This window comes from Pan paniscus, chromosome 7, assembly GCF_029289425.2.
Source record: "Pan paniscus chromosome 7, NHGRI_mPanPan1-v2.0_pri, whole genome shotgun sequence".
NCBI lineage: Eukaryota > Metazoa > Chordata > Mammalia > Primates > Hominidae > Pan > Pan paniscus.
The window spans coordinates 87,258,541-87,285,840 of record NC_073256.2 but is presented as its reverse complement, the minus strand read 5'-3'; the positions used below and the strand labels follow the sequence as shown (position 1 = coordinate 87,285,840).

Here is a 27,300-nt window from a genome sequence, read left to right as displayed (position 1 = left end):
TGATAAAATTTATCCTTTGGAGTCCCTCCTTTCAAACTCACCATAAACATATGGTTTTGAGTTATGATTCAGTTTATACACATATTTAATATCATGTAAGAGCACTGGTTTTAACTGATGCTATAAAGCAATTTTCAGTTTTGTTTCTTAAAGGATAGGTTAAAAATAATACATTTATTTGATAAAATAGAATATCTTAGCCAAACAATACACACAAACAAAATATCTCTGTTAGGAGAGAAACCACATGGAGGCAAGGAATAAACAAACAAACAAAAAAAAGCAGACAAGAAAACAAAACAAGTCAACCCCAATCAGCAATTCAGCTCTCTATCTGACAAATACTCAAGGATACTTAGATTTTCATTACCCAAAATAGCTTTTCAGTGCCTCTTGTTATATGTTAAGAAGTAAAGACAATTACCATGTTGGAAACTTAATTTTCCTCACTCTAAATATTTTATACTTATCAAACAAACAATGTATTGTATTGTTTGCTTTCCTCTTTCCACTACTCCTTTGGCACTAATTTTGGCACATTGGTGGTGCTTGGTTTGGCATACAAGGCAAGGAAGTCTGAAAATTATTTTTACTGCTACCTCTAGGACTATTCTTCAGGTTTATTGTTGGCTAAAGGAGAGCTGCTTGTTTCGTCTCAATGGGCCTCCATCCAGTCTATGTTTTTATAAAATAAAACCTTTAATGTTACATCTTTTTGATGAATCCAAGCTTTCATATCCTGGCCTCTGTGAAATAAGGGTATACCTGTTTAGTTTTGTTTTTGCATGATGATAGAACTCACAGAATGAAATAGATTTTCTTTTTAAAAAGTTTAACAGTAATTTACAACTGTAAACCAAAGTCAACAAAAGTACTATCAGCTATCGGCCAAAAGCATGGTCAGGAAATAGCAAATGAGATTGAACCTAGATAAGTGCAAGTAGTATGTCTAGGGAAATATAATCTAAAAGTCATAAACTTGAGGTCCACTCTTCATGAGTCAAACTTTGAAGCATTTCCGTTCTGCTGGCCATTGGGGTTTACTTGTGGAGCATGCAGTTCTGTTCTAAACCATACGGGAAGAACAAAATGATGAATATTATTTTTAAAATTCACCTGCAATTTTATTCTTGCAGAAAAAGGTGCTATTTTAAAAATTCCCTACTTGTGAGAAAAATAATAAATCTGATGTTTGTTTGTCATATGATATAGAGAGTTTAAAACAACAATCAGCCATTGCCTTTTCCAGGGGGAGGGGGAGAACATGTGACTGACACATTGAGTAATCATATTCCCCAAAAGCACTTGCTAAATATCATCTCTTTGTAAACGTCAGCTCACAAATGGATATGGCAATAAGTAGAATAATCTGGATAAAAGTAAATTGAAAGTTTAGGAAAGCTCCACCTATAACAGTTGACAACAAAAAGCATATATACAGACATATATATGTATGACAACAAAAACATATAGACATGTATGTATACATATTATGTCAAGAGAAAAAAGTGATAAAATAAAAATTAGATAAATTAAGTTAAACATGCAGAAACACTTTATTTCAATAACTTTGATTCACTAAAAGGAAATGTTCAACAGGACAGGTTTTCCTTTTTAATTAATTATACAGTAAAGTTTAGCATAGTAATTATTTATGAGACATAGGTAAAACATTATTTGAAAATTAACCTTAAGTCTTTGCTTTAGTAGAAATCTGGTCAAGAATCCTAGTGTTGCATTCCTCACTTGGTCTCCTAAGCTGACAGTGAATAAAGATAAAAGTAAGCTTGTTCCCTTCATCCCAGATTCTTTCACTGCCTACCTCCCAAACCCCTGGTATAATTAAAGAATCTGGTGATGTCCTTTAGAAGTCTTGATGGGGAAATTTACTTCCTAATGTTAGCCAACAATAGCTTGTTTAGAAAACCAGTCCTAATGTAATAAGAAATTGGCTGGAAAACTCACAATTTATGGCTCATGTAATATAAACCTATCTAGTGAGTAAACTTCTCCCTAGGTTAGTTCATACATGTTTTAGGGGATCAATGTGCATATAAATTAATTTGCAGATTACAGGATATTCCAGTAGATTAAAGAGTGCATGTACTTATATAAAGGTCCTAGAGCTTAGAGATTGTATCTTTAGTCTTAGTATAACTTTTGTTGGTATTATTATTCTAGTGCCTTCAACTAATGCTCCCTAGACTGAAGAGATGCACTTTATATTGAAAGAGTTAACATAATCCCTCACCATAATAAGTGATTTAGCTAAGTGAAAGTAAAAAGCCCAGTATTAGAAACAAATGATTCATCCATTCAAAGTTTCTTTAAATTGTTTCTGTATATAAGAAAATTCCTAACTCACACCTGGGGAGTTGGCTTCCCTCTAAGCTGTTCCCACATGGTCCAGTCTTCTCTCATTGATGCTCAGGAATAGATCTTGATCTCAGTTAAAGGGTTGGATCTTCATTCTCCTTCTTAAGAATAACTCATTTTAGGTGTATTTGGAAGTTTTTCTATAGGAAAATACATTGCTAAACTAAATAATGAAGAAATTTTCAAAGTGTGTGTGTGTGTGTGTGTGTGTGTGAGACAATGAGACAGAGAGAAAGAGAGAATTTCTTTTGAATCAGGACTGGTCACAACATACCTAACCTGTCAGTGTAGGCAGAATATAAATGTTCAAAGAACTAGAAACTCTTGTTGATTTTTGTCCTTTGCCTTTCGTAGATCTGTGTTTGAGAATATGAATAGAACCTGAGTTTAAATGCACATTTCTATCACATGTGTTCTGCGTTTATGCCATAAGCCAGCATATAACTCTATACTTCAGCAATTTTTGTGCCTTCTTATGAAAAAAACCATTGTCATGTCTTTATGGTACATAATTTAGGTTAGGATAGCAGTTAGGATTAACATGTTATAATATGTAAACAGCTGAATGTTCTAAGTCCAATATAAACTAACAGATACATAATTGACTCCTTATGGCATATTCTAGTTATTCATGGAAATTCTACAGATAAATATATCTATATCTATGTCTATATCAAGATATGTTTGTAAACTCAAATATAACCTCAGATGGATAATTATGAATATATGTTCTAGCCTGTTTTGGCTTGGTGGTGCAAAGGACATTTAAATTTGTATTAAACATTTTATTCATACTTGTATTCATCTAAAATTTAAAAATGAAGTATACTTTAATAAAAAATAAACCCACCTCTGGTGGTATAACTCATTTGCAGGTGGTGACCCTACACCCAGGCAGGACTGTAAATCCACGCTGTTTGCCTGTGACTGATTTGGGATTTGGATTTCTGATCTGGCTGAGTGATGTGTAAAAACCTCAAGTAGTCAACAGCTCCCTGTTGGCTATGCATCTGAGGGGCTCAAGAGCATTGTTTATTCCAGCAAGTGTCTGGAATACATTATACTGGATGAATTGGCTCCTGCTACTCCCGTTTTGGAGAATATGAAGAATTTTATACTGTGCTAAAATAAATGTACTTTGTGCAAATAACTTTCCTAAATAAAAAATTTTGAATATGACTCTATCTTCTGAATCCAGTACTGCCAATATTTTTAACATATGGCCTTTCTGAAAGAGTAGTGATGAAATAATTCTCCACACCTTCAAATTCAGAAACTGGTTCAACATTTAGATCGGTTTTTATCCAAGGCCATATGAAAGTGGGTTTCCCTAAAAAAATAAAATGGTCAGATATTTGGGTTGAGAACTGTTCTCTCAAACTTTAAGAATACTAGGATAAAGTATCAAAATAATTCTTCTATTAATACATAAAAATTTTAGGTGATATGTTACTTCTGAACTATATAAATTGATTTTTAAAATATGATTTTCAAATAGATAGTATGCCTGCCATCTTTGACATGAGAAACTTTCATTGCCTTTGGTAAGTTCTTAGCAAATACTTATATCTGGTAGCTTTGGGTTATTTTTTCTCCCCTCCTCCCTCAAATAAAATTTTTGATCACCTAATCTTTAAGTCTCTGGATTTGCTTTTTTATGTTATAGTAATTCTTTATGAATAGGTAGAAAGCATAGGTAGTAGTTTCCTTTTCAAAAAGGAAAAGCCATCCTCATCAATTGGGTAATTTAACTAACATTTCTATTTGGGCAAGGTATTGGGGTTTTATTGGGTTAACAGTTTATTGATGCATTGATTTCTACATGAAGTCTCCCTCACCCAATATACATGGTTTATTTTGGAAAGTTTCTGTGTCTGAAAACATAAAAATATCCAACAGTTAAGGACCAAAAAAAATCAGTCTTTGTGTAGATTTCTGATTATTTCCTGTGTGTTGGTCTTATCACAGAATCTATAATCTGTGGCCTTTGAAGGTGAAGGATTAGATCTCATTGTTCTGACTCTTCATGGCATCTAGCACAAGTCAACAAATACTCAATGACTGACAGAAACAATAGTAAAGTGTGTGAATCTAGACAATTTTGAAAGAGTATGTACAATAATACCTGCATTCATGCTATGCTTTCTACTTTCTAAGGCCCTTTTGCTTACATGATCTCATTGGATGTGAACAATTGAGTGGGGGATGGGGAAGGGATTTCATCTGAGGGAGAGAAGAGCCAACATTCTGGTGCTCACTGAGAAGTGATGAGTCCTTATAAGAGCAAATCATCAAGGTATTTGCATATCTTTCACTGCTCCTGATTGGATTCCCCAATCAAGTAAGAGGAAGTTCCTGGAGAAGGAACATCTCAGATTACCGGCTTGTAATGGATGCTTCATCCAAGGCTGAAATACTTTGCAGGTCGAATCAAGGTTCTCTAGCTCCCCTTAAGTTACAGAGACAAGGGAATTTTGGGGTTACAGAAACTTCCCCCTACCAGCTCAAAGCGTCCCTTGGTGCAAAGAAAGGCAAAAAGTTTAGAAGAAAGGACAGTGGGTTAGGCCTGGGCATTTAGTCAAGGCTCCCCTGCCCTACTTTGGGGTAATCCATTTACCATTCTTGGCCTCAGTTACGCTATCTGTAAGAAGTTAGAATACATACCTTTAAGATCACTTCTAAAGGTATTTGAATCCCAGATGTTTTAATAAGTTTCAGGCTGACTGAACATTCCTTTACATCCAACCTACAGCCCCTCGCCCCAAATCACCAAATCACTCCACCCATCCTCCCCTTCAGGACCTCCCCATGCACACCTAGCTTCCTCGCGGTGACAGAACTAACCCACCACCCCCTCCTGTTTCTGAGGCCTCTCCGTAGAAAACGCTGCAGGGGCCAGGCGTCCGAGACACCCCGCGGGGCAGTGGGCACCAGGCCCAGGCTCCGGCTGCAGAGCAGAGGGGCGTCGGGCCCAGGAAAGGGGCTGTGGGTGGGGGTACGGGGGAGACCCGAGGGGTGCTGGGAAGAGGGCTCCCCTCTCCAGCGCCAGCCCTGGTGTCGCTGTGCACTCGGAGCCGCGCGAAGGGCGCCCCTCGACCCGGAGGCACAGGAGCGTTTAGAGAGGAAAGAAAGAAAAAGCCACCGCTGGCTCGAATTTCTGGAAGCCCGAGCCGGGTTTTTTGCCCTAAACACCAAGGCAGAACCCCTCTTAGCGCTGCCCCGGCCTCTCTGTTACCCATTTTCGGTTTGCTTTTGGAAGAACCGGTTCCTCAGCCCCCCGTCGCCGCAGTTGTGACACAAGTAAGTGCAGCCGCGCTGCCCGGGGCCCGCCAGGGTCCCCCGCGCCCGCTCCCCACCGTGGCCCGCGGCGGCCGCGCTCCCGCCCCGCCCCGCTCGGCCGCCCCGCCGGCTTCTGCCTCCAGTTGGGTTGCGGTGACGAGGAGACGTTGTTGTGAAACTAAATCTGACCCTGAGTTCCCAGGCGGCGGCCGAGAGCCCGCGGCTGCTGACGCCCTCGGCCCCACCCCGGGGCAGGAGGGCGGCGATCGGCGCCCGGGAAGCGGCTGAGGGGCGCCGCGACTCTCAGCGAGCGCCGCCCGAGCCCCAGCCCGCCCGGGCAGCCTCCGAGGCCTAGGGCGCCGCCGCCAGGTACGCGAAGTCACCTGGAAGGGAGCTGGGCGCGCGCAATAATGGGGCCTTGAGCCGTGGCCGGCAGGGGAGAGGTGCAGCCGCCCAAGGCCCGTGGCGTCGGGCGCTGCACGTGGAGGGATGTGTCAAAGGCCGGTTTGTTTTCCTTCGGGGAGGTGGTAACTGATTGGGACGTCGGGGGACGGAGGGGAGGGTCCTCTTGGCCTGATATGATGTTGTGATTGCCATCTTAGACATGTGCGTGAGCTCGAAGCTCCAGTAATGGGAAACATCTGGAGGGCAGCCCAGGCAGGCAGATACTTAGTTTTAGCGCTTTCTGGCCCAGGCCTTTCCTTTGGCCAAAAGTGGTTTGATTGGTCCAAGTCAAAGAGGCGAGTTAAAAGAAGTAGAGGTGAATTGGAGGGGTCTGCTTTCGGAGAATTATTATTTCTGTGAATAATTAGGAAAGCAAAGAAAAATAAACAAGATCTCTGCTTTTATGAGGGTTGGGGACGGGTGGGTGGGAATAATGCCCACTGTGTAAACACTTTTCATTGTTTTCTTTATGGTAATTAAGGCCCACCAGACTTTTGTTGTTGTGGTAGCAAGACTGACTAATGCTAGGTAGGTAAATCATCTCATAAAAGTGAAGGCTTCTTTAAAAAATTCCAGTGGGAGAGTGACTGAAATGTGTCATGAAGTGTGAATTGATTATATATTCAAAAGAATCGGGCCAGGCGCTGTGGCTCACGCTTGTAATCCAGCACTGTGGGAGGCCCAGGAGGGCAGACTGCCTGAGATCAGGAGTTTGAGACCAGTCTGGCCAACATGGTGAAGCCCCGTCTCTACTAAAAATACACAAAAATTAGCCAGGCGTGGTGGAGGGCGCCTGTAATCCCAGCTACTCGGGAGGCTGAGGCAGGGGAATTGTCTGAACCAGGGAGGTTGGAGGTTGCAGTGAGCCGAGATTGCGCCACTGCAGTCTAGCCTGGGCGACAGAGCGTTCAAAAAAAAAAAAAAGAATCAGTAGAAAGTGTCTACTAAGCACAGAGGATCCTGGCTATGAGTGCAAAGTGCAGGAATAATGTAACAGCAGGATGTCCATGTTGGTCAATGAAGGCATTCTTCCATTTTGTTCAGAGACACCAACACCTTCAATGTCCTGGGTCTCTCCTTTGAGTTGTTCATTCAGCTACTATTGGAAAATGTGCATTGTACCAGACATTTTGTTACATGGATAAAAATTGTTTCTGCATTGAAAGAGCAAGCAGTCTGGTGGACAATTGTGATCCAATGTGACTGGTACTCGGATGGGGAAAAAAATAGGTGTGCAAGGCTTCCTGGCGGAGTGGCCTGAATGAGACTTGGAGACCATGTAGGACTCTGGGTGGAAGGGGCATTGGCCAGGTGGAGAGTTGTTGGCACTAGGGGCATCTGGAGTGGTCTGGGGTAGCTGCAGGTGAGCAGGAGAGACCTAGGGTAGACACTGATGTGCTGGGATGGTATCTGGGGCTAGATTTGAACAGGGATGGATGTCAGACAAAATGAAACTAAATTAGACCTGTTCCTTGATCAAGAGAGAGCACAGTGTAACTTGTGTCACCATTTGGAATTTGTGAAGGCCTTGGAGAGAAAGCAGAGAGAAGTGCGAATTAAGATAGGGAAAAAAGGCCGGGCGCAGTGGCTCACGCCTGTAATCCCATCACTTTGGGAGGCGGAGGTGGGTGGATTACGAGGTCAGGAGATCGAGACCATCCTGGCTAATGGGTGAAACCCTGCCACTACTAAAAATACAAAAAATTAGCTGGGCGTGGTGGTGGGCACCTATAATCCCAGCTACTTGGGAGGCTGAGGCAGGAGAATGGCGTGAACCGGGGAGGCAGAGCTTGCAGTGAGCCGAGATCGCCCCACTGCACTCCAGCCTGGGCGACAGAGAGAGACTCCATCTCAAAAAAAAAAAAAAAAAAGGAACAAAATAAGAACGATGAAAAAAATCTAATAGTGGAGCTATTTAGCCTATAAAAAAGTCGAGATGTATACAAAAGATAGAGAGAGAGGTGTTACAATAACAGTATTGATTTACTAATTGTTATCTTAGTAACCTGAAATGCAATGCCTGAAAGTGTCTAATTTTTCTTGGAAAATTGACTTACATGATCTAGCTGTTTCTTTTTGGATATAAAAAGTAGACAACTGAGTATATTGCATTATGGTTTTATGACCTTTTATCCTTTATGAAGTGCTTATACACTCACAGTTATTTATTGAGCATGTACTATGTGTAGGGTGCATCATCAGTATTTTCCATCCTATTAGATGGCATTAATGCCATTGTACTGATGAAAAAGCAGGTTCAGACTGGTTAATATTTCCAAGATTATAGAGTTGATAAGTGCCAGAGTTACAGACTCAAATCCCTACCCTCCTGCACTGAGTTTTCAGTCTACCCTTTTACTCATCCAGACTGGCTCTGCTTTTAGCTTTCTCCCATTCATCATTTCCATCTGTGACTTGAAAGAAGAAAGCTAAAGTGATGATTTTTAGGTTGGCATATTACACAAGGCTGGAATGGATATCCCTGTCATTGGCTCATGTAATCATGAGTCAAAGAGAATCTGAGTGAGCCTGAATGATAGGCAGAAACTAGCAAGATGAGAATTTCACAGAAATGAATCAGTTTCCCAAATATAGAACAGCAGAATTACGACTTGAAAACAGGCCATTTGCAGAAGAATTTGAATATCCCTAAGCTCAGTAAGTGCCAATGGTGTTCAGATCCAGGGGTCATTGACCAACAGGTAGGTCCTTTGGAGGGGGATCAGAAAGTTAAGTAAGTAACTCATTTAAAAAAGATGTACAGTCAGGTTTCAATCCTAGAGAGCAGAGCCTTTAGGAAAGATTGTAATCTTCAAATATTTCAAGGATCATTTTGTATAGGAGGATGTTGAAATATTGTGTTGGTGCAGAAGAAAAATTGACCTTAGAGAAGAGGGCTTTGATGATTCTATTTCAGCTTAGTATAAGGAAAAGCCTCCTAAAGACTAAACTTTCCAGTGCTGGACTACGTGGCTTAACAAACTTGTCCAGAGCTGGAAGGTTAGTCTTTCAGAAGCTTTCAGGAGGTGAGTTTCTGTTCCCAGAAGTATTCATGCAGAAGCAGATTGGCTATCTGCCAAGGATGTTTCAGATGATTCCTGCCCTAGATAGAAATTTGAATTCCCTGACTTCCTTCTGTGACCCCATCACAACATCCTTTGCCATGTATATTTCTATCACCTTATACCACCTATTAACTCTTTTCTCATAGTATTGAGGGGAGACCGATTTCTTGAACCTTTCTAGCTTTGCTCTAATATGAGTTGCCCTTTGGTTTTAAGGAAAGGAAAGAGTGAAAGTCAAAGAAACCCTGAGTCAGTGCCTCTTTTCTGACAGCTTAATGATTTCTCCATTACTGTCTTTTTATTTTTCTTTTTTTGGCCCCTGAGACTGCAGTCCTGCAGTCTGATTCCATCAGGCAATCCTTACTCTGGTCAAGAAGCAATGAAAAGTAAGAGTCAGCATCCAGGAAATGAGGGAACTGCTTTGCTAAACTTGAGTTGTGGTTGTCACAGGTTGGAGATGGGTGTTGGAGTAGAGCAGGAGGGCATTTATTTTCTCATTCCTGATTAAATACTAAAAAAATTAATGCTGTGGGATCATATCAATTACTGACATATCAATTGAATCTTAATATTAAAGAACATTATATGTTTCCTAATCCTCATCTCTTAAAGCAAGGATATGTTTTTCAGCCGCTTCTTCATTTCTACACCTAAAAATGAATATTGTTGGATGTTGAACTATATAATTTACTCAAGTAGGAATAAATCTCACCTGCATTTGAGAGGGATATTGGTGGATAAACAGCTAAAAAAAGATCAGCACTAACATCATGTTTAATTTAGAGGGGCAAAGGCTAGATATTATACCCAGTGAAGAAGGCAGTCACCATCTATCAGAAACTAAACTATAGTTTCTTACCTCCTTGATGGTACTGGGAAAAAATTGTTGATAATTTTAGGAATGTAAGTCGTGGCATATTTTTAAAACTCAACTTTGTTAAGCTTACAGCTCAATGAATTTTGACAATCATGTACACCCATGTAAACACTACCCTTGAGATACAGTACACTTTCAATACCCCAAAAAGTTCCCTCAGGCCACTCTGCAGTTCATCACCCCCCAACCTCTGCTCCAGGTAACCACTGTTTGCTTTCCATCATGGACAAGTTGTTGTGGTATATTTTTAACATATTAGGAGGTGTTTGGTGGTAGATCTTTCTAGATAAAAGTAAAGGATAAATGTAAAACCCAAAACTATAAAAACCCTGGAAGACAACCTAGGCAACACCATTCTGGACATATGACGGGGCAAAGATTTCATGAGGAAGACACCAAAAGCAATTGCAACAAAAGCAACAAGTGGGATCTAGAGAGCTTCTGCACAGCAAAGGAAACTGTCAACAGAGTGAACAGACAATCTACAGAATGGGAAAAAAATGTCTGCAAACTATGAATCTGACAAAAGTCTAATATCCAGCATCTATAAGGAACTTAAACAAATTTACAAGAAAAAAAGCCCCATTAAAAAGTGGGCAAAGGACATGAACAGACACTTTCCAAAGACATACATGTGGCCAAAAATCATATGAAGAAAAGCTCAACATCATTGATAATTAGAGAAATGCAAATCAAAACCACAATGAGATACCATCTCATACCAGTCAGACGGTTATTATTAAAAAGTCAGAAAATAACGAATGCTGGTGAGGTTGCAGAGAAAAAGGAATGCTTCTACTCTGTAGGTGGGAATATAAATGAGTTCAACCATTGTGGAAGACAGTGTGGCAATTCCTCAAAGACTGAAAAACAGAAATACCATTTGACCCAGGAATCCCATTACTGGGAATATACCCAAAAGAATGTAAATCATTCTATTTTAAAGACACATGCACGTGTATGTTCAGTGCAGCACTATTTACAATAGCAAAGACATGAAATCAACATAAATGCGCATCAGTGGTAGACTGGATAAAGAAAATGTGATACATATACACCTGGGAATACTATGCAGCCAAGAAAAGAATAACGTCACATCCTTTGCAAGAACATGGATGGAGCTGGAGGCCATTATACTTAGCAAACTAAGGCAGAAACAGAAAACCAAATAGTGCATGTTCTCACTTGTAAGTGGGTGCTGAATGATAAGAACACATGGATACATAAAGGGGAACAACACACCCTGGAGTCTATTGGAGGGTGAAGGGTGGTAGGAGAGAGAAGATCAGGAAAAATGACTGATGGGTACTAGGCTTAATACCTAGGTGATGAAATAAGTACAACAAACCCCCATGACACAGATTTACCTATATAACAAACCTGCACATATAGCCCTAAATTTAAAGTTTAAAAAAGTAAAGGAGTAGATATTTTGTATCTCTTCTCCTTTTGAATAAAGTAAGAAAATTCATCATTTAGGTGTAGTCATTAATTTGGGCAGCAAAAATAATAACTGAGTGGAGCCAGTTTTGTTTGCTGCCAGTTGTTTGCAGCTTGTTATTTTAAAACTGATCCTGTAGACTTAGTAGGCTGAGAAGCTGTTTCTGTGATATATTGTATCAAAACAACGTTTGAAGAAGACTAGCAATGCCCTAAATTCAGTGGATGCAGCAGAATCAATATATCACCCTAGTAAAATTGCAAAGCTTCTTATGTGCAATTAGATTATGTTTTAAATGATTTTCTTTTGATTGCCTGAATTTCCTCATTACAAACAGGCTTTATAGGACTGTGGTTCTCAAGCTGTGTACATACCACTTTCTCAAATCCCTTATGGGTGTGCCATCAATCATAATCAATTGTCACTTATTTAGAGTTTTCTTAATGTTGTTCACATAGTAAGTACTATATTAAAATAATTTGTAGGTTTAATGTTCTTGAAAATATAGTTTGAATTCAATTTTCCTTTCCAAATAAGCATGTCATCATTCTAATTAGCATCAGTTCATTTGACTTTCTACTTGCCTTGCATTTTTCATCTGAAGTTAGAAGGAAGTCACATATGGTAGAAGCAGAAATTTGATCATATTTACTTTGATGCCTGTCTATTCTTTATAAACAGGCTTCATCCTTAAAACTTTAAATCAGCAGTACCAGTAAATGAGTGGAAAACCTATAAAAAGGTATTGGTGTATACATTTACTTCTATAGAAACCACATCTACAACTAAGACTTTCACCAAGGTAGAGACCAACTTGTTTTTCATTAACATCTTCAGTGGTTGGGATATACCCCTTTTCACTGTTTGAAAGACTGATGAGTATATGGTTTCTGAGTCTGACTCATCTGAGTATACCCAATCTCTGTTTCTTTGATATAACCAAATTCCTTAGGAAGGCAAAGAAAGCACAGAAGAGGTGACAGACATGGCACCTTGTGGCTTCTGGAGCCATGAAGTAGTGAGTTGAGTAGGGCTCTGGAGGTCATTTATCCAACGGTTCATTTCACTGCAGGCTTCTGTTTGTAAATTTTCTTAGAAACCCCTTGATTTGATATGTTTATTCAATCTGTAGTTGTAGTCTTCTGGGGACTTATTTCAGAATAGCCCTTTTCTTTTCTGTAAAGCAATGTTCAGCCACTAGTTTCCTTCTGCTTCTCAGGAATGTTAGAAAACTCAACACTTGGTGAGAAGGCAAAGAGTAAAGTGATGGTGTGTTGTAATGAAAATATTCTTTCATCCAAGGAGCCACAAGTTATTTCCAGTATCTGATGGGTCTCTGGTTCATTAGAGATGAAAAATATGGCATCCAAAATATAACCCATTTTTCAAAATCAGCAGGAAAAATTAAAATACATGTCATGTATGAAATAAAAAATAAATATTGTTTTCTTCCCAGGCATATTACCTCCCACTCCCACCCCCACCCTATTTTTCTTCAACCTGGGAAGTCTGTCCCCATGGCCTGCCTGGCTTGACCCTTTCTCTGTCTGCTTCATGTCACCATAATCTACACTTTTTCCAACTTTTCTTCTCCCAGTCTTTTGTTCTAAAAATAGCCAGGATGTTTGTGATGAGCTAGAACTAAAATAATAATAAGATAAGGTTTACCTGTACAATGGGGTGCTATTGCTTATTTTGTCAATTGCCTGGCTTTAGCTGATGGAGAGAATAAGAATGATGTGTCTGTATAGAGTGAATATGGATTTAACTGAACCTGGGAAAACTTTAAGCTCAGATCTCTTGCATATTTTTTTTCTTTTCTAAGGAGTAGGGGTTGTTTGTAGAATTGGGAAGAAAGATTGGCAGCCCAGGGAGAGTTTAAATTATGGCAGGAATGCACAGAATAGATTTTTTTTTTATTTTATGTACTTTAAAGTTTCTGTGTTTAAAGCTATTCTGTATTTTGAAAATTAATAGGCTTATGGATTGCAATAGGGCATAAAATATCACTTCCAAATATGTACCTCTGAACTCTTAGCAGTATAATTACAATGTCATCACCAGTGGCCCAACTTCCCAAGGCTTCTGGGCTCCCAAGGGGGATTTTATATGTTTGCAAATGTTTGTCAGATTATAGTCTCAATTTAATGTTTTCTGCAGAGTCTGTTAGATCAGTACCTAAATCTAACATTTATTGGCATAGTTTATTTGCTAGGATGTGTACACTGATTTCAGCTCCTTTCCACTCCACTCTCCCTAGAGTGGCAAATATAAGACACTTCCTAAAACTTCCATTATTCCTGTATCAGGTGAGGCTACCTAACAAAATTAGCTTTTCATTAACAGTCCAAAATCTTGCTTTCTAAAGCATCCCCTTCATTCATGGTCAGCAAAGACCATGACTGAGCTCTCCTCCACCACTTTCCTTAGCTGGGTTTCTTTGAGGGTAGGATTGAAGAAGGCATAGTTCCCTAAGGTGTTCGAAAGATCAATTCAAATGTGGCCATCACTCCTGTTTCCTTGTTGTCTGGGAGGCCTTCTGCTGTTCCTCATGCCACCTGCCCATTCTGCTCAGCAACAGATGCCCATGCAAGCATCTGGCTTGGTACTGTGAATGTCAGTCAGGCGCTCTACCACCTGGAGCTGTGGGTGCCCCTACCCTGTCTCCTGTGTGTTGTGGTGGCCTTGGAAGGGGCTGCATGCCACTCTCTGCTCTTCTTAGATGGTCTCAAACAGCTACAAAATATGGAGAGTCAGGCTATCATTAAATGCATCTCCAGCCTAACACTATGCAGCTTTTCCTCAATTTTTTTTCGGTTGACCCTCTTTTTCTACTTAAGGAGTTGATGTAGTACATTTCAGGAAGAGGCTTTTCCTCTATGCTTAGGGTGAATAGCTAACCCAGAATGTTAGACTTGGTAGACAGGGCCCTAGATGCCTCTTAGTCCTTGTCTTTTTATGAAGGAAAATTTCACTTCAGGTGTCAATAGAAGGGTAGGATTCCACTGTGTACAACTCCAAGGGGCACCCCTCCTCTGGAGGGCACCATCATAATTGACTCAAAAGTGCATAAATAAAGGATTTGGCCATTTTGGGTAGATGCACAAGTGAGTGATTAACCCAGTTCCCTGCTTTTACAAGGTGTTGGGGATGGTTGGTAATGGCCACCACACTTATGGCACCTGTCTGTAGGGACACCTCTGACACCAAGGCACCTGCCTCTGGTACTCCACACATCTCCCCAAACAAATGTCATTCCACTAATCCTCCATCAGTGTTCCCTCCTAATCTATACCTAGATTAGCCTACCTGGATAGTCTTCTACTCCTTTTCTAGAAACCACTCCTAGGTTTATACAAAGCCTCTAAGAAGTTCACCTCTAAGTTCACCTCTATATATGTTTATGTGTAGGTCTGTACAGTTTTGTGACTAGTTACTCTCTATGTGTGTAGATAGGCAGGCAAGTAGGTGGATAGGTAAACATCAAGTTACCAGTTTTGCTTAAGCCTGTTTCTTAGGATATTTGAAATAAAGCTCAGGACCAGAAATTTTGTGGATGCTTTCTAGTTGATTGAATGATAGCACCACCATTTAACTGTCTACTTAATTCTAGCTCAGAGTTTACAAGTATTCAAAAGTTGTAATGTATCAACAACATTCATTCATTTATTCATTTTATTCATTCATTCAAAATATTTAATTAGTGCCATATGTGACTAGAACCAGAGAGTAAGGCATGGTTCTGTCTCTCTTGGAGCTACAGTCTAGTGGGGGAGACAGGTAGAGAAATAATTGCAATTCCACTAAATGAGTGCTATAATGGAGACAGGCTTATTTATAAACCATGAAAGATCAAGTCCAGCAAGGGAATTAAAGGTTTACCAGAGCCAGGCTCCTAAATATCAGTAGACCCAGTCATGTCATATATTTCATGGTTTGGATTGACATGTAGAAATCTGGAAACAACTATACTGATTTAGCAAGCACTGGAGGATTTGTAAATAAAGTCCACGGCTCGCTGTGATTTTTTGATTTTTGAGTGGTAGTCTTTTTTACTGGAGGCATCTACCTGAAGTCGATGAATGCTGACTGTTTTGACTTCTCAATAATCTGTCTTTTCTTTTTAGCCCAGGAAACAATAACAAACATGAAATTTAGTACAGAATAGTTTCATCTTCAGCAGAAATAAAATTACAAATGAAATACCTTTCATGCTCATGTAACTTGACCATTCTTAATACCTTAAACTGTTCAGTAAGTTCAATATGGAAATATGGGAAAGAAACACATGGGAAATAATCCTGGAATATCAAATATACAGATTTTGATTGAAACGTGTTCACAAGACAGGTATGGAAAGGATGGGAATTTATGGGAAATCAGAGGGGTCTTTGTCTTAGACCTGCTCCCTTCTGTGAGGAATGAGACTGGGCTTTGTCTTACCTCATATAGGTGCACTGTGGGCAATTTGTGTGAAAGCACTTGGTAAACTGTAAAGCATTTTACCAATGTAAGGCAGGATTATTATCATTATTTTGAAATCCCACCTTGGTGCCTGGAACAGTTAATGTACCTCCTAAGAGTAACTTAAGCAATGAAAACAGTCTAGGATATTCTGTAGTATCTCTTCCCTATTTATGCAAGGAATCCTCTAAAAGCAATGCTGTTGAATTTTAAGATTCTGTTCTGCAGTTGAGTACAATTCAAAATAAAGTGTTATATTTTCTTGGTGTGACATAGCATGAATACATTCATATGATTTTTATTTACTCACAACTTGACATTATGAAATTGTTTCTTGTTAAAATTACAAAAACATAGTGCTTTAATATGGCTTCTCTAAATTTTAAGAATCTAGTTATTTATATTTTATGTTGTCCAAAAAGCATCAACTTTATGTTGACAGTGGATTGGGCATACATTTGCAGCATTGATAATGTTGAGCAAAACAAACAAATGACAATTCTCCTAAGACTTCAAAATTACTTCTTAAATAAACCATGCTTGGAATATTTTACCTGAAAATTATGTGTGAAATACATAGACTCATTACATTATAAAATATGAAATAGTTCTGTAGAATATAAAGCTGCAAGATATTCATTTAAAATTTCTCATTTTCCAGATGAGAGTACTAAGGTTCAGATAGCTTATGTTATTCACGTGAGATCATTCAGCTGTTAAGTGGCAGAGTCAGAACCTGAATTGAAATCTCTTGACTTCCACTATAGTAGCTTTCCTAATATGTGAGCATGTAGAAATTCAAGTACTTTTATAAAAAGTGATACTGAAGTTACACTACTACATGTTCTCTGTTGTGTAATTTTATCGTGGTAATACTAAGATTGCATTTTACTTTTTGCTTAAAATTACATGTGCTGCATTAGTGTTTGTGTGAGAGGTAGAATAATTGCTCAGTTGCCAAGCTCAAGCAAGAAAGCCTGAGAGTATCTTTTGAGTACCTCATTTGAGCATGAGCACAAAAATTAATTCTGAACGTTAGGAAATTAGAATGGCATTTAAATTGCTATATTATTTTTTTGAAGATAGCTACATGTAGAATATATCTGAAAATACCACATTTACTGTCCATGTTTTGAAGCATCCCCCAAACCCATTCTTCCTGAAGGTGTTGAGTCTGAAGGTGCAGACTTGATCATTCGTGAAACTGTGACCTAATGTAAACTTGCTAAGAAATAGTATAATAATATCCTTGCCCTAAGGGTAAAACACTCAACTCTTGCTTTTTCTCTTTCATCCTTGTTCAGACTACAATCATATTTCTTTGTTAGTATTTCCTCTTTGCATTGTGGTGCAGCTGACGTTGATAGATAGCATGGAGAAACTAAATTCAAAAAGAAAAAAAAAAGAAGAGAAGAAAAAAAGCTCTTGTACTGCTGGCTCAAAAATAATGTGTGCGGAAGGATCTTTAGCTGCTCCCCCTGCCTCCCTACCATCCTTTCTTTCCCTGGGCTGCAGCTGCTGACAGCAGACACAACTGAGCTATAATTTGGCCACATTTGGCTCATGTAAATTGTGATAAACAGTGAGCCCATAATATTTATTTTAAAGACTCATTCAGTGAAGGTAAGTGTTCTTGACTTGTGTATACACGCTGGTAAATGGAAAGCTGCAGATGTGAAGGCCAGCTCTGAATTTCATGCCACACAATTAATACAGCTGTGTGATGCTCTGTTGTTCACAGGTGCAGGGGTGTTGGAACCCTTTGAAGAAGTGTGTAGCTAATAGCCCATACATAATTCAGAAGAAGTCTTCAATGGAAGACCCCCGGGGGATAAATGGACAGTCTGTAAGTAAACAGAATGTCAGTCCTAAGGAAAGAATTATTACTTTTAAAATCATCATGGCATTTTTATTGTAACCCGAGTATCTGGAAAATTGTCAAAAGCTCTGTACCAATGTACCAATTTTTAATGATTTTGAAGGTTATGAATTAAGTAGTACACTGTTTCATCAGCCTAACCTAATTTATATCTTTTCTCAGAGGTATCAGTTATCAAAAGTAGAGTCATACTGGAAAAACCTAACCTTTAGTATTATGTAATTATCCCAATATGCATAAGATAATTTTTAGGCTTACAGTTTCTTTGCCTCAGGGAAAGCATATATTTGCCTCTTAAAACTTAAATTAATGTCAATTTTTTGGATTCTTTTACATGTATTTGTTTTATGAATATACCTGTGTGTATGTATCTTCAAAATAGGTTTTTAGTGAAGAAGTTTCACAGTTTGATGAACTCTTGAATGGGCTTTAAAATAAGAGAGCCTTAGGTTATATTTTATTTGTTGATTTGTGAGCAGAAGAGAAAGGGTTCGCAGATTTTCTACAGGTTTGTATCAGGAAGAAAGAAAGCTACCTTTGGTTCATAAATGAATATTCCCAATTAGGGGTCATCTTACAAATAACCTTTGAGTTATTTAGAACTTGAATAATTCAATGAATTTTAATTTAAAAAAAAGCATATTTCAGTAAGTTAAAGTTGTTTTCTCGGAAAATTTCCATAGCAACATTTAGGGCAGCATCCATGACTTTACACTGTAAGTCCCCTGGTCAGATACGATGCTTTCAGACATGTGATTTCATAGCTCAGCTTTGTTCACAGTAGAATTCTTTTTTTTTTTTTTAGCTTTCATTTCTTTTTTAATATTTTGTTATTTAGTTTAAGTTCTGGGATACATGTGCAGAACGTGCAGGTTACATAAGTATATGTGCAACATGGTGGTTTGCTGCTCCTATTGACCCATCCTCTGAGTTCCTTCCCCTCACCCCCAGCCCTGCAACAGGCCCTGGTGCATGTTGTTCCCCTCCCTGTGTCCATGTGTTCTCATTGTTCAGCTCCCACTTACGAGTGAGAACATGCAGTGTTTCGTTTTCTGTTCCTGTGCTAGTTGGCTGAGGATGATGGCTTCCAGCCTCATCCATGTCCCTGAAGCATGATCTTTAGTAACACTGTTGTGTTTCCTTTAAATGTATGTTTTACAAGACCTGTTGGTGTTATGCAATAAGCAGGAACTGCTATTGGATGGGAATTTTAATAACAAATGGTCAAGTGCTATGAAGGTATCTTCACAGTCACACTGTATGCAATTACAGAGTGTATTTTATGGATATTCTAAGTCAACTTGTGAGATAATTCACATAAATCACTTTGAGATCACTTCGTATCATGTAGCTTTTACCCTAAACAGAAAACGAACTCAACCCATTTAATTCATTTGTTTGTTTGTTTAAACTCCTATGTTGGGTCTGTGATATTTGAATTTATTATGTTAAAATACTTTTGTAGCTCATATAAAATTAATGAAAAATAAACTCATTAATAACTTCTTACTGCCACCTTTTATGAACTCTGCTCCCTAGATGGAGGCAAGTTGATACACTGGAGAATCACCAACTAATTTAATAATATCTGCAAAGAAATACTGCCAATAATGTTTCTTTTGATACCTTGTATTATGCAAATTCTAATTTAAGACAGAAGATATTAAGTAAGATTTGAGACTAAAATAACAAATAGGTAAGAAATGTAAAGATTAAAAGAATTTATTTTGGCCATCATAATAAAAGATATATGAGAGGGCAATCTAATTGCATCTCATTTTGTCCTGTTTTTATTATGTGAGAGTGAAGCATTTTCAGTCTTGAAAGGTATTTGGCTATCTCAGAGGTACAGAACAAGGAAGGGGTATTTCTCATAGGCAAACACTGTGTGGCACTGATTGGAGAATCTGTGTCCTGGCAATTTGGCAGCTGACTGCTCAGCCAGGAGGTGTCACAATCTCTTCAGAGGCCTCGTGTGAGGCCTTGGGTGAGCTCCTCGGGCTTCCTTTGGCTCTCAGGTTACTCCTTTGCTTTAGGAAGAGGGGGAGAGAGGCTCAAGATGGGAAGAGGACCTAGAACATAGCTAAAAACATTAAGGTAACTCAAGAATATAAAGAATTTAAAGGTGGTTGCGCTACTGTACTCTAGCCTGGGCGACACACCCAAGGCCCTGTCTCCTTAAGGAATTGAAAAGAGTCCTGGACCAGTATCCCAAGTGCTCACACTTCTAAACATGATTGAACATTCCCTTGCTCATCATGTTCATCTTTCACAAGTTTATGTCACAAAAAGTTTCAGCCATATTTAGAGTAAATCCCTGTGCCCACTTCAACAGTTAACAGCATTTGGCCATTCTCATTCCATCTTCCCCCGACCTACTCGTCATACCACCACTGAAAGATTGCTGTTTTTCTTTACAGTTTTTTAAGATAAAATGTATATGGATTAAAAGGCACAAGTCTTAACTGCCCCATTGTAACAAATGGATGTAGCCGTGTAACCTACACCTTGTGTCATAAATTGGAAGAGCTCCATCTTCCCAGAAAGCCCTCTTGGACCCTTCACACTCAGTACTTCCCCAGTACTCATCCTCTCACCCCACAGGCAACCGCTGTTCTAATTGTTTCCACTTTGCATCAGTTTTGCCTGTTCTAAAAGTTCATGCAAATGGAATCCTCAGTGTGTTTCTGGCTTCTTTCACCTAGGACCATGTCTGTGAGAGTCATCAGTGATGTTGCACATGTCCGTAGGTTATTCTTTTTTATGGATGAGTTGTATCCATTGTGTCCATGATATATTCTTTTAAAAATATATTAAGTATATTCCAAATACTTCTCTGGGGACCTTGATTTTTGCATCTGTAAAATGAGAAAAGTAAAATCCATATAACCTAAGGTCCTTTCCAGCTTTATTATTTTGTACCTCTTTCTTACACTCTGTAGCCCTTTGCTCACAGAATTACACCTGCTAATGGTGCATTCTGGATTGTGCCTTTTCTAGTAAGGTTGAAATACTTGCCTCCCTATGCATATTTCTGATAGGAATTGGACCTTTGATCTTTTCAGAAAGATGATATTAAAGACAAAACAATACTTCTTGAAAGATTTTTCACACAATGCTAGCTTACAAAGCATATTTGTAACTCTCAACATGTGCTATTATTAGTATAATATTATGAATCTTTATTGCTTTTGTAAACAACAATTCTTTCTCAAGTCTCAATGGTTCTTTCTCTACTACACAGATACATATGTGACAAGATCGAAAGAGAAGGTGGCGATGCCTCTTCATGTCTTTCTTTCAGCTCAGAGCTCTGGGCTGAGGAGGAGGCTGGCAATAGCTACCAGTGTAATTTTGGCTCCATGATGTCTGCAGAGTCTAGAGAGTCTCTCTCTCTGGGGGAAAGGCTAAGAGGAGCTTCCCTGTGCTTTCAGTGGATGGGAAGGTGGCAGTGCAGGGAAGCCCTTAAACAAGAGTGTGTTCATTCCAAGGGTGTGTGCATTCTTCATCTTGGTGCTACCACTGTCATTGTGAGATTTGAAGCTAAAAATTCTGAGGTGACTGATGATACTTGAGGGAGGGGAAATAGCTGATCGTATGAACATTGAAAACTGCAATATTCCTATCATGTAGCCTCATGACCCTAGCAGAGCTTTGGAACTGTGTCTATCCTATGATGAAAGACCATGGGCAGAGGTGAAGTTACTTCATATTTTGATCCTATGTAGACATGACCCTGAGTAGAAACGTTAAATCAGAAAGTCCACCTTTCTAATTCTGGAAGGTTCTGCTTATGTGTCTCCCACATTTAGGAAGAGTCAGTAACACGTGTGATTTTGTAAGTTCTATCCACTCTTCTCTTCACTTCATGAGGACATCATGGAGAGGAGGAGGTTTGTGGGCTTTCACATCATTTCTGTCATGATCTTGGCCACTCCTCTGTTCGCCTCTGAAGGGTTCCCATCTGGATGATCACAGTTCCACTCTCTTAGCAGCCATGGCGGTGGAACTGCTGATACCTTAGTGGTTGTCCTGATCCAAGGTAAACACTGGAAACACAAGCATCAAACAGCAGAGTTATAACCACTTCTTTCAGTTTCTTTAGTTTACTAGGATTTCTAGAAAGAAATCATGTCAAGATAAAAAAAAAAGCACATACTCACTTTTTTAAAAGTGAATTTTAAAAATATATCATTCTATTTTCCTTATGAAGTTGTGAGGGCTGCAGTTAAAAACCCACCACTCGATAACCCAAAACTTGTGTCTGAATCAAATAGAGAGAGCCTAGTTTTTTGGAAACTACATTTTAGACTTGAAGTCGTAAGACCTGGTTTTACCTTTTACTAGCTGTATGACCTGGGGCAGGTTTATAAGCATCAACCTCTTCTGCTATAAAACAGATATGATAATATTTGCCTTCTCTGATTTAAAATCACAATTTTGTAGGTCAAGTGGGATCATGGATTCAAATGTTCTTTGAAAATGAAAAGTGCAACATAACTCTAATTCACTTTTTATTGGAAACATCTCTAGAAAAATGAATAAACGACCATGAATAAAAAATTATCTGGCCACCTGCAAGTCTACAATACAATTTTAAAAATGTGACCATCACACCTGCATCAGGTATTATAAGCACCAACCCTGCATATGTTTGATCATGATGTTGTCAGCTCATGCATTGGGGGGTGGAATTAGGTCTCCTAAGACTCTAAAAGGAGCATTTTGTTATAAATGGTAGATACTTAACTTACTTTTCTTTCAAAAAATTTAGATGATGATATTCTAGATCCTTGTGGAGTAATTTTACTTTAGGGCTCCATTGTATTCTCATAACTGTACCTCTTGTGTCTCCCTTTAAGTTATGATAAATTTGAAGTGCTAACAGCAGCTTTTGCTGAGATGCTGGGTTTTGCAAGAAAACTATTAAATAAAACATGTATGTACGTTATTCCTGTACTTGGAGATGCTAGAAATAAAAGGTGACTTTTAACCAAACTGGAAAAATTAATTATTTATTTTTTAATAGAAAGAAACCCACTCTTTAGCAGAAGTTACTAAAAGTAGTTATACAAGTATAATACACATGTAGAAGTGAACTGGGAAATTTTATACTAAATCAGGGTTGCATTTATTCAGCTTCACCCCAAGTGAGATATTTTATGTAAGTGAAACTTTTAGATAACTTAAATATAAAACCATGGAATCCAGAGATTTACAATTTCATTTTTTAAAGCCGAGCATCTTTATTAGAAGCCTGCATTCTTTTCTTAGGACTTCTGTAACAAAGTACCACAAAGTGGGTGGCTTAAAACAACAGAAATTCATTGTTGCACAGTTCTAGAGGCTAGAAGTCCAAATTCAACATGTTAGCAGGGCCATGCTCCCTCTGGAACCTGGAGGGGAATCCTTCCTTAGCTTCTGGGAGTGCACCGGCCATCCTTGGCTTTCTGTGACTTGTAGCTGCAGCACTTCAATCTCTGCCTATATTGTCACATGGCCTTTGTCCCTCTTACATCTGTGCCCCTCCTTCTCTTCTTATAAAGACACCAGTGATATTAGATTAGGGCCCATCTTAATGACCTCATCTTAATTTGATTACTTCTTGTAAAGACCCTATTTCCAAATAAAGTCACAGTCACATATACTGGGGATTAGGATTTCTACTTATTGTTTCTGGAGAGATATAATTCAACCCATAACAAAAACTAATAAGAGTGTGAGGCCTAAACCCTTATCTTTTTGTCTACCTATCCCCCTCCTGTCTCAGCACCTTGAATAACTCTAGTTTATGTGGTTGCAAGTAATGGAACTTATCATGAGCTGGCATAAGAAAACAAAAGGAAAGTCTTAAGAAAGAGGGCATCTGGGGAATTCAGGTAATTTTTTTTCTTTTTTCTGCACATTTTATTCAGTCCTCTTTTTGTTTATAGACTGACTTTCTCTGTTCCCCTTGCATAGTGCTGGCTAACCACCATGGTTTATACATTACTGGGTCATCCACCATGTAGGAAGAAAACCTCTGACCGGTCCTGGATGCATCATGATCCTGTGCCTGATAGAGCAGGTCGCTGCAGCAGAAACACCACAGTTCCCAGAGGAGGGGCTGGGCTGACCACCCAATAGTTGGCTATTGGGATGGACCTTCAAAAACTCCCATTTTGAGATCATTGAAGCACCAGTTTGAAAGCACATATCTGATCCTACCTCATCATTTTACAGATGGGGAGATTTAACCCTTGATATGCCATCACCTATAATCTATTTGATGGAAGTATCTAATAATGAATATATAATTATTTTCCAATACTTAAGGCTTTTTAACAACTATCAGTTAAATGCTGTATCTCTAGTGTACTAATTTTTCATCTTTCTGTTTATCTATCTGATAGCAACAATGATTTGCATTTTTGGCATGAAGCAGTAAGGCCTAGAGTTGGGGTAGTCTTTTCGGATGTGATGGGTACTCAGCAAATAGATAATAACTTGAACTTGGGAAGGCAATTAGGCATAGTGAAGAGAACCTTGACTTGGATTCAGAATTTCTGGTTCTGAGTCACAGTTTATTCTAAGAATTATTTCAATGAATAACTTCATGAAATTAATTTCAATTTCTACACCTCAATTTTGTTTTTTACCAGTAGAGATAACAGACCTATATTGCTGGGTCCCCAGGATGAAGAAATAAAGATACCATATGCCAAAGCACTTTGTAAACTCTAAAGCAGTATATACAGCCACTAGCATCAAGGCCAGTGAAACATCTTTTTGGAAAGGGCAGGACATTTAAAGTCAGACACATCTGCTTGAGCCTTAGCTCTGTACTTGGGCAAGCTGTTTTCGCCTTTCCAAGCCTCAGTTCTTTCTCATTTGTAAATTAGGCATAATAATACCTTTCTTGCATGATTGTGTGATTAAAAATAACATATGAAAGACATACCGTGAATGAGAGCGCAGATTCGGGACCTCAACTTCTTGGATTCAAATTTGAGCTGGGATGGCCTCACTAGTCGTTATTTAATTAAAATGTATTTGACTGGGGGAATGAGGTACTATCTGTTAATTCTGATGTAATGGACAGACATTCACAGGGTTAAGATGAGGTTGTGACGTGGAACATCAGACCATGCTGGAAGGAATTAGGCAAAATTTTTCATTTGAACAGGCAAGGCTGGCTTGGGCACAGTAAAGGAGCCCAGGATAGAATGTGATCTGAGAGTTTCAAAAAGACTGGACGTCAAAGTTCACATTGGGCACCAGGTTGTATTAGCAGTTGGGTATTTTCAGTAAAAAATAAAACCTTGACAGGAAAATTACTCCAGAGCCAGGACAGTGACATGTTTATATTTCCAGGGCCAAACACAATGTCAAGCCCTCTACCTGCACTCAGTAAATGTTTGTTTATCTGAGCTGGCCAACATCTTGTGTTCTGGTGTAGCTCACTTGGTCCATATGCACCAAACAGATGGAGTGTGACAAAGATGAAAATTGCTTGTGGCTGATGCTGGAAAGAAAGGAAAGAGGGGCCCTAACCATTGAGACTCATTGCCCCTGGCTGCCTCTGATCTGGCACTCTTAACATGCAGGAGTGTGAGAGCTTAAAGAACTATGAACTTGTGTCAGTGAGCAGTTAGCAACTGGGGCATGTGGATCTCTCTTTCTGAATAAAAGCCACAGACTTTAGGACTTTGTTTTTTTATGTGTGAGGGGTGGGGGCGAGGGCTAGGGAGGGTGGTTTAAATACTTAAAGAAATCTGGTAATCACCAGAAATGTGAGCTACAATAATAAAGCCATTTTGGTATAGCAATAATACAATTAATTTATTCTATAAAGGACCAGATAGGAAATATTATAGGCTTCCAGGGCCAGAAAATCTCTTATCACATGCCTATAACTCTGCAGACATGGCATGAAAGTTGCCATAGACATATGGAACAGAGTCCCAGGATAATGTTAATGCATGTAGGTAAAATGAGGATTCATGCATTGTTCTGTTGTTACCTCAGTGAGCCCTTCCTATCTGCGGATGGGATGCAGAACTGGTGAATAAAGAGGACCAACTTAAGGGGCTGGGGAATCCAAGGATTTTACTATCTGTGAGAGTTTTGGAACCAGTCCTCCACAGATACCCAGGGATGACTGCCCCTGCACGCAAGGTGGGTCTACAGTTGTGCGCTCTCTCCTTTCAAGATTTCTCATTTTGTTCCTATCAGGCTAGCCCTGACATCTTGAATGTGACTGTTTACTCTCTCTCTGGGCCTCATTTTCTTTATTTGTAAAATGAAGAATTTGGGAGAAGATCTCTTCTAATTTTAACACAGTATGATTCGACTGGTGTCCTTATTGTATTGGATAACTGAAGTTAATAAAGTCTTTGCATCACAAAATAAATGTGTGGTGTTCACCAAGGGATGGGCAGGAAGACCAATCATCAAAGTCAAGCATCCGTGTGAACTCAAGTACTCAGTTTGGTGATCTAGTTCCATAGTTCCAGGATTGCATTTGAACCCTAGTGTGATACATTTCTATATTTCGAAATCCTGCTTCTCTTTTTTTCCCAAATCTTCTTCATCCCTCAGCCAATGAATCTTGTTGTAGAACCCAGAGTATATCTTTATGTTGGCTCTAATGTGATAATGATTCTTTGATGTCCACATTTCTGTGCATCCATAATTTTATTTATGTATAGTATCATATACAATTTTCCTATGATTAATTTTAAAACATGCCTAGAATAGTGATGAAGAAATACTTCTACATTTTGTATCCCATTCCCAGGATGTGTTTGTGGTGATTTTAAAATATGTTCACAAATTCTTTGATACTCCTCCCTTTAAGAGATAGAGCCTTGTAAGGGGGGCCCTTTGGATGAACCCTCTCCTTGAGTGTGGTCTGGACTTAGTGACTCAATTCTACTAGGGAGAAAAAAACAGCAGAAGTGACAGTGGCTACTGTGGACACTAGGTCACAAAGGCCCGTATGGCTTTCTCCCTGCTCTCTGTTGGATCACTCACTCTGGAGGAAGCCAGCTGCTATGTTGCAAGGGCACTCAGGCATCCCTGTGGAGGGGCACATGTGGCCAGGGACTGAAGCCTTCCACAACAACCATGGGAGTGAGCCATCTTACAAGCAGATCATGCAGCCCCAGTTAAGCCTTCAGATGACTGCAGCCCCAGCAGATAGCCAAGATATGTTCTCATGAGACCCTGAGCTAGTACCACCCAGCTAAACTGCTCCCAGATTTCTGCCCCTCAAAATTTGTGTGAGATAATAAATCTGTTACACCGTGATAGATCACTAATACAGGGATCCTATCAACCTATTTTCCATTAAAATTGATAATCAGTATTTTTGAAGAGAAGTGAAGCTTGATCATGAATATAATTAATTATATTAAGTAGCATATATACTATGTATAACTAATTATATAAATATGTGTAATTATATATGTAACATATATACATATTAATATAT

At 39.0% G+C, this 27,300-nt stretch overlaps 1 protein-coding gene across 1 annotated transcript in view; it reads left to right on the top strand.

Annotated features, from left to right (window-relative positions):
• Positions 1-5,383: 5,383 nt before the first annotated feature.
• The window catches only part of EYA1 (EYA transcriptional coactivator and phosphatase 1), a 341,835-nt gene continuing 319,918 nt past the window's right edge, over positions 5,384-27,300 (top strand). The window contains exons 1-2 of the mRNA XM_063606819.1: positions 5,384-5,676; positions 17,688-17,792. Coding sequence (XP_063462889.1) covers positions 17,760-17,792 — 33 coding nt within the window. The 5' untranslated portion in view covers positions 5,384-5,676; positions 17,688-17,759. The remainder of the gene's footprint in view (positions 5,677-17,687; positions 17,793-27,300) is intronic.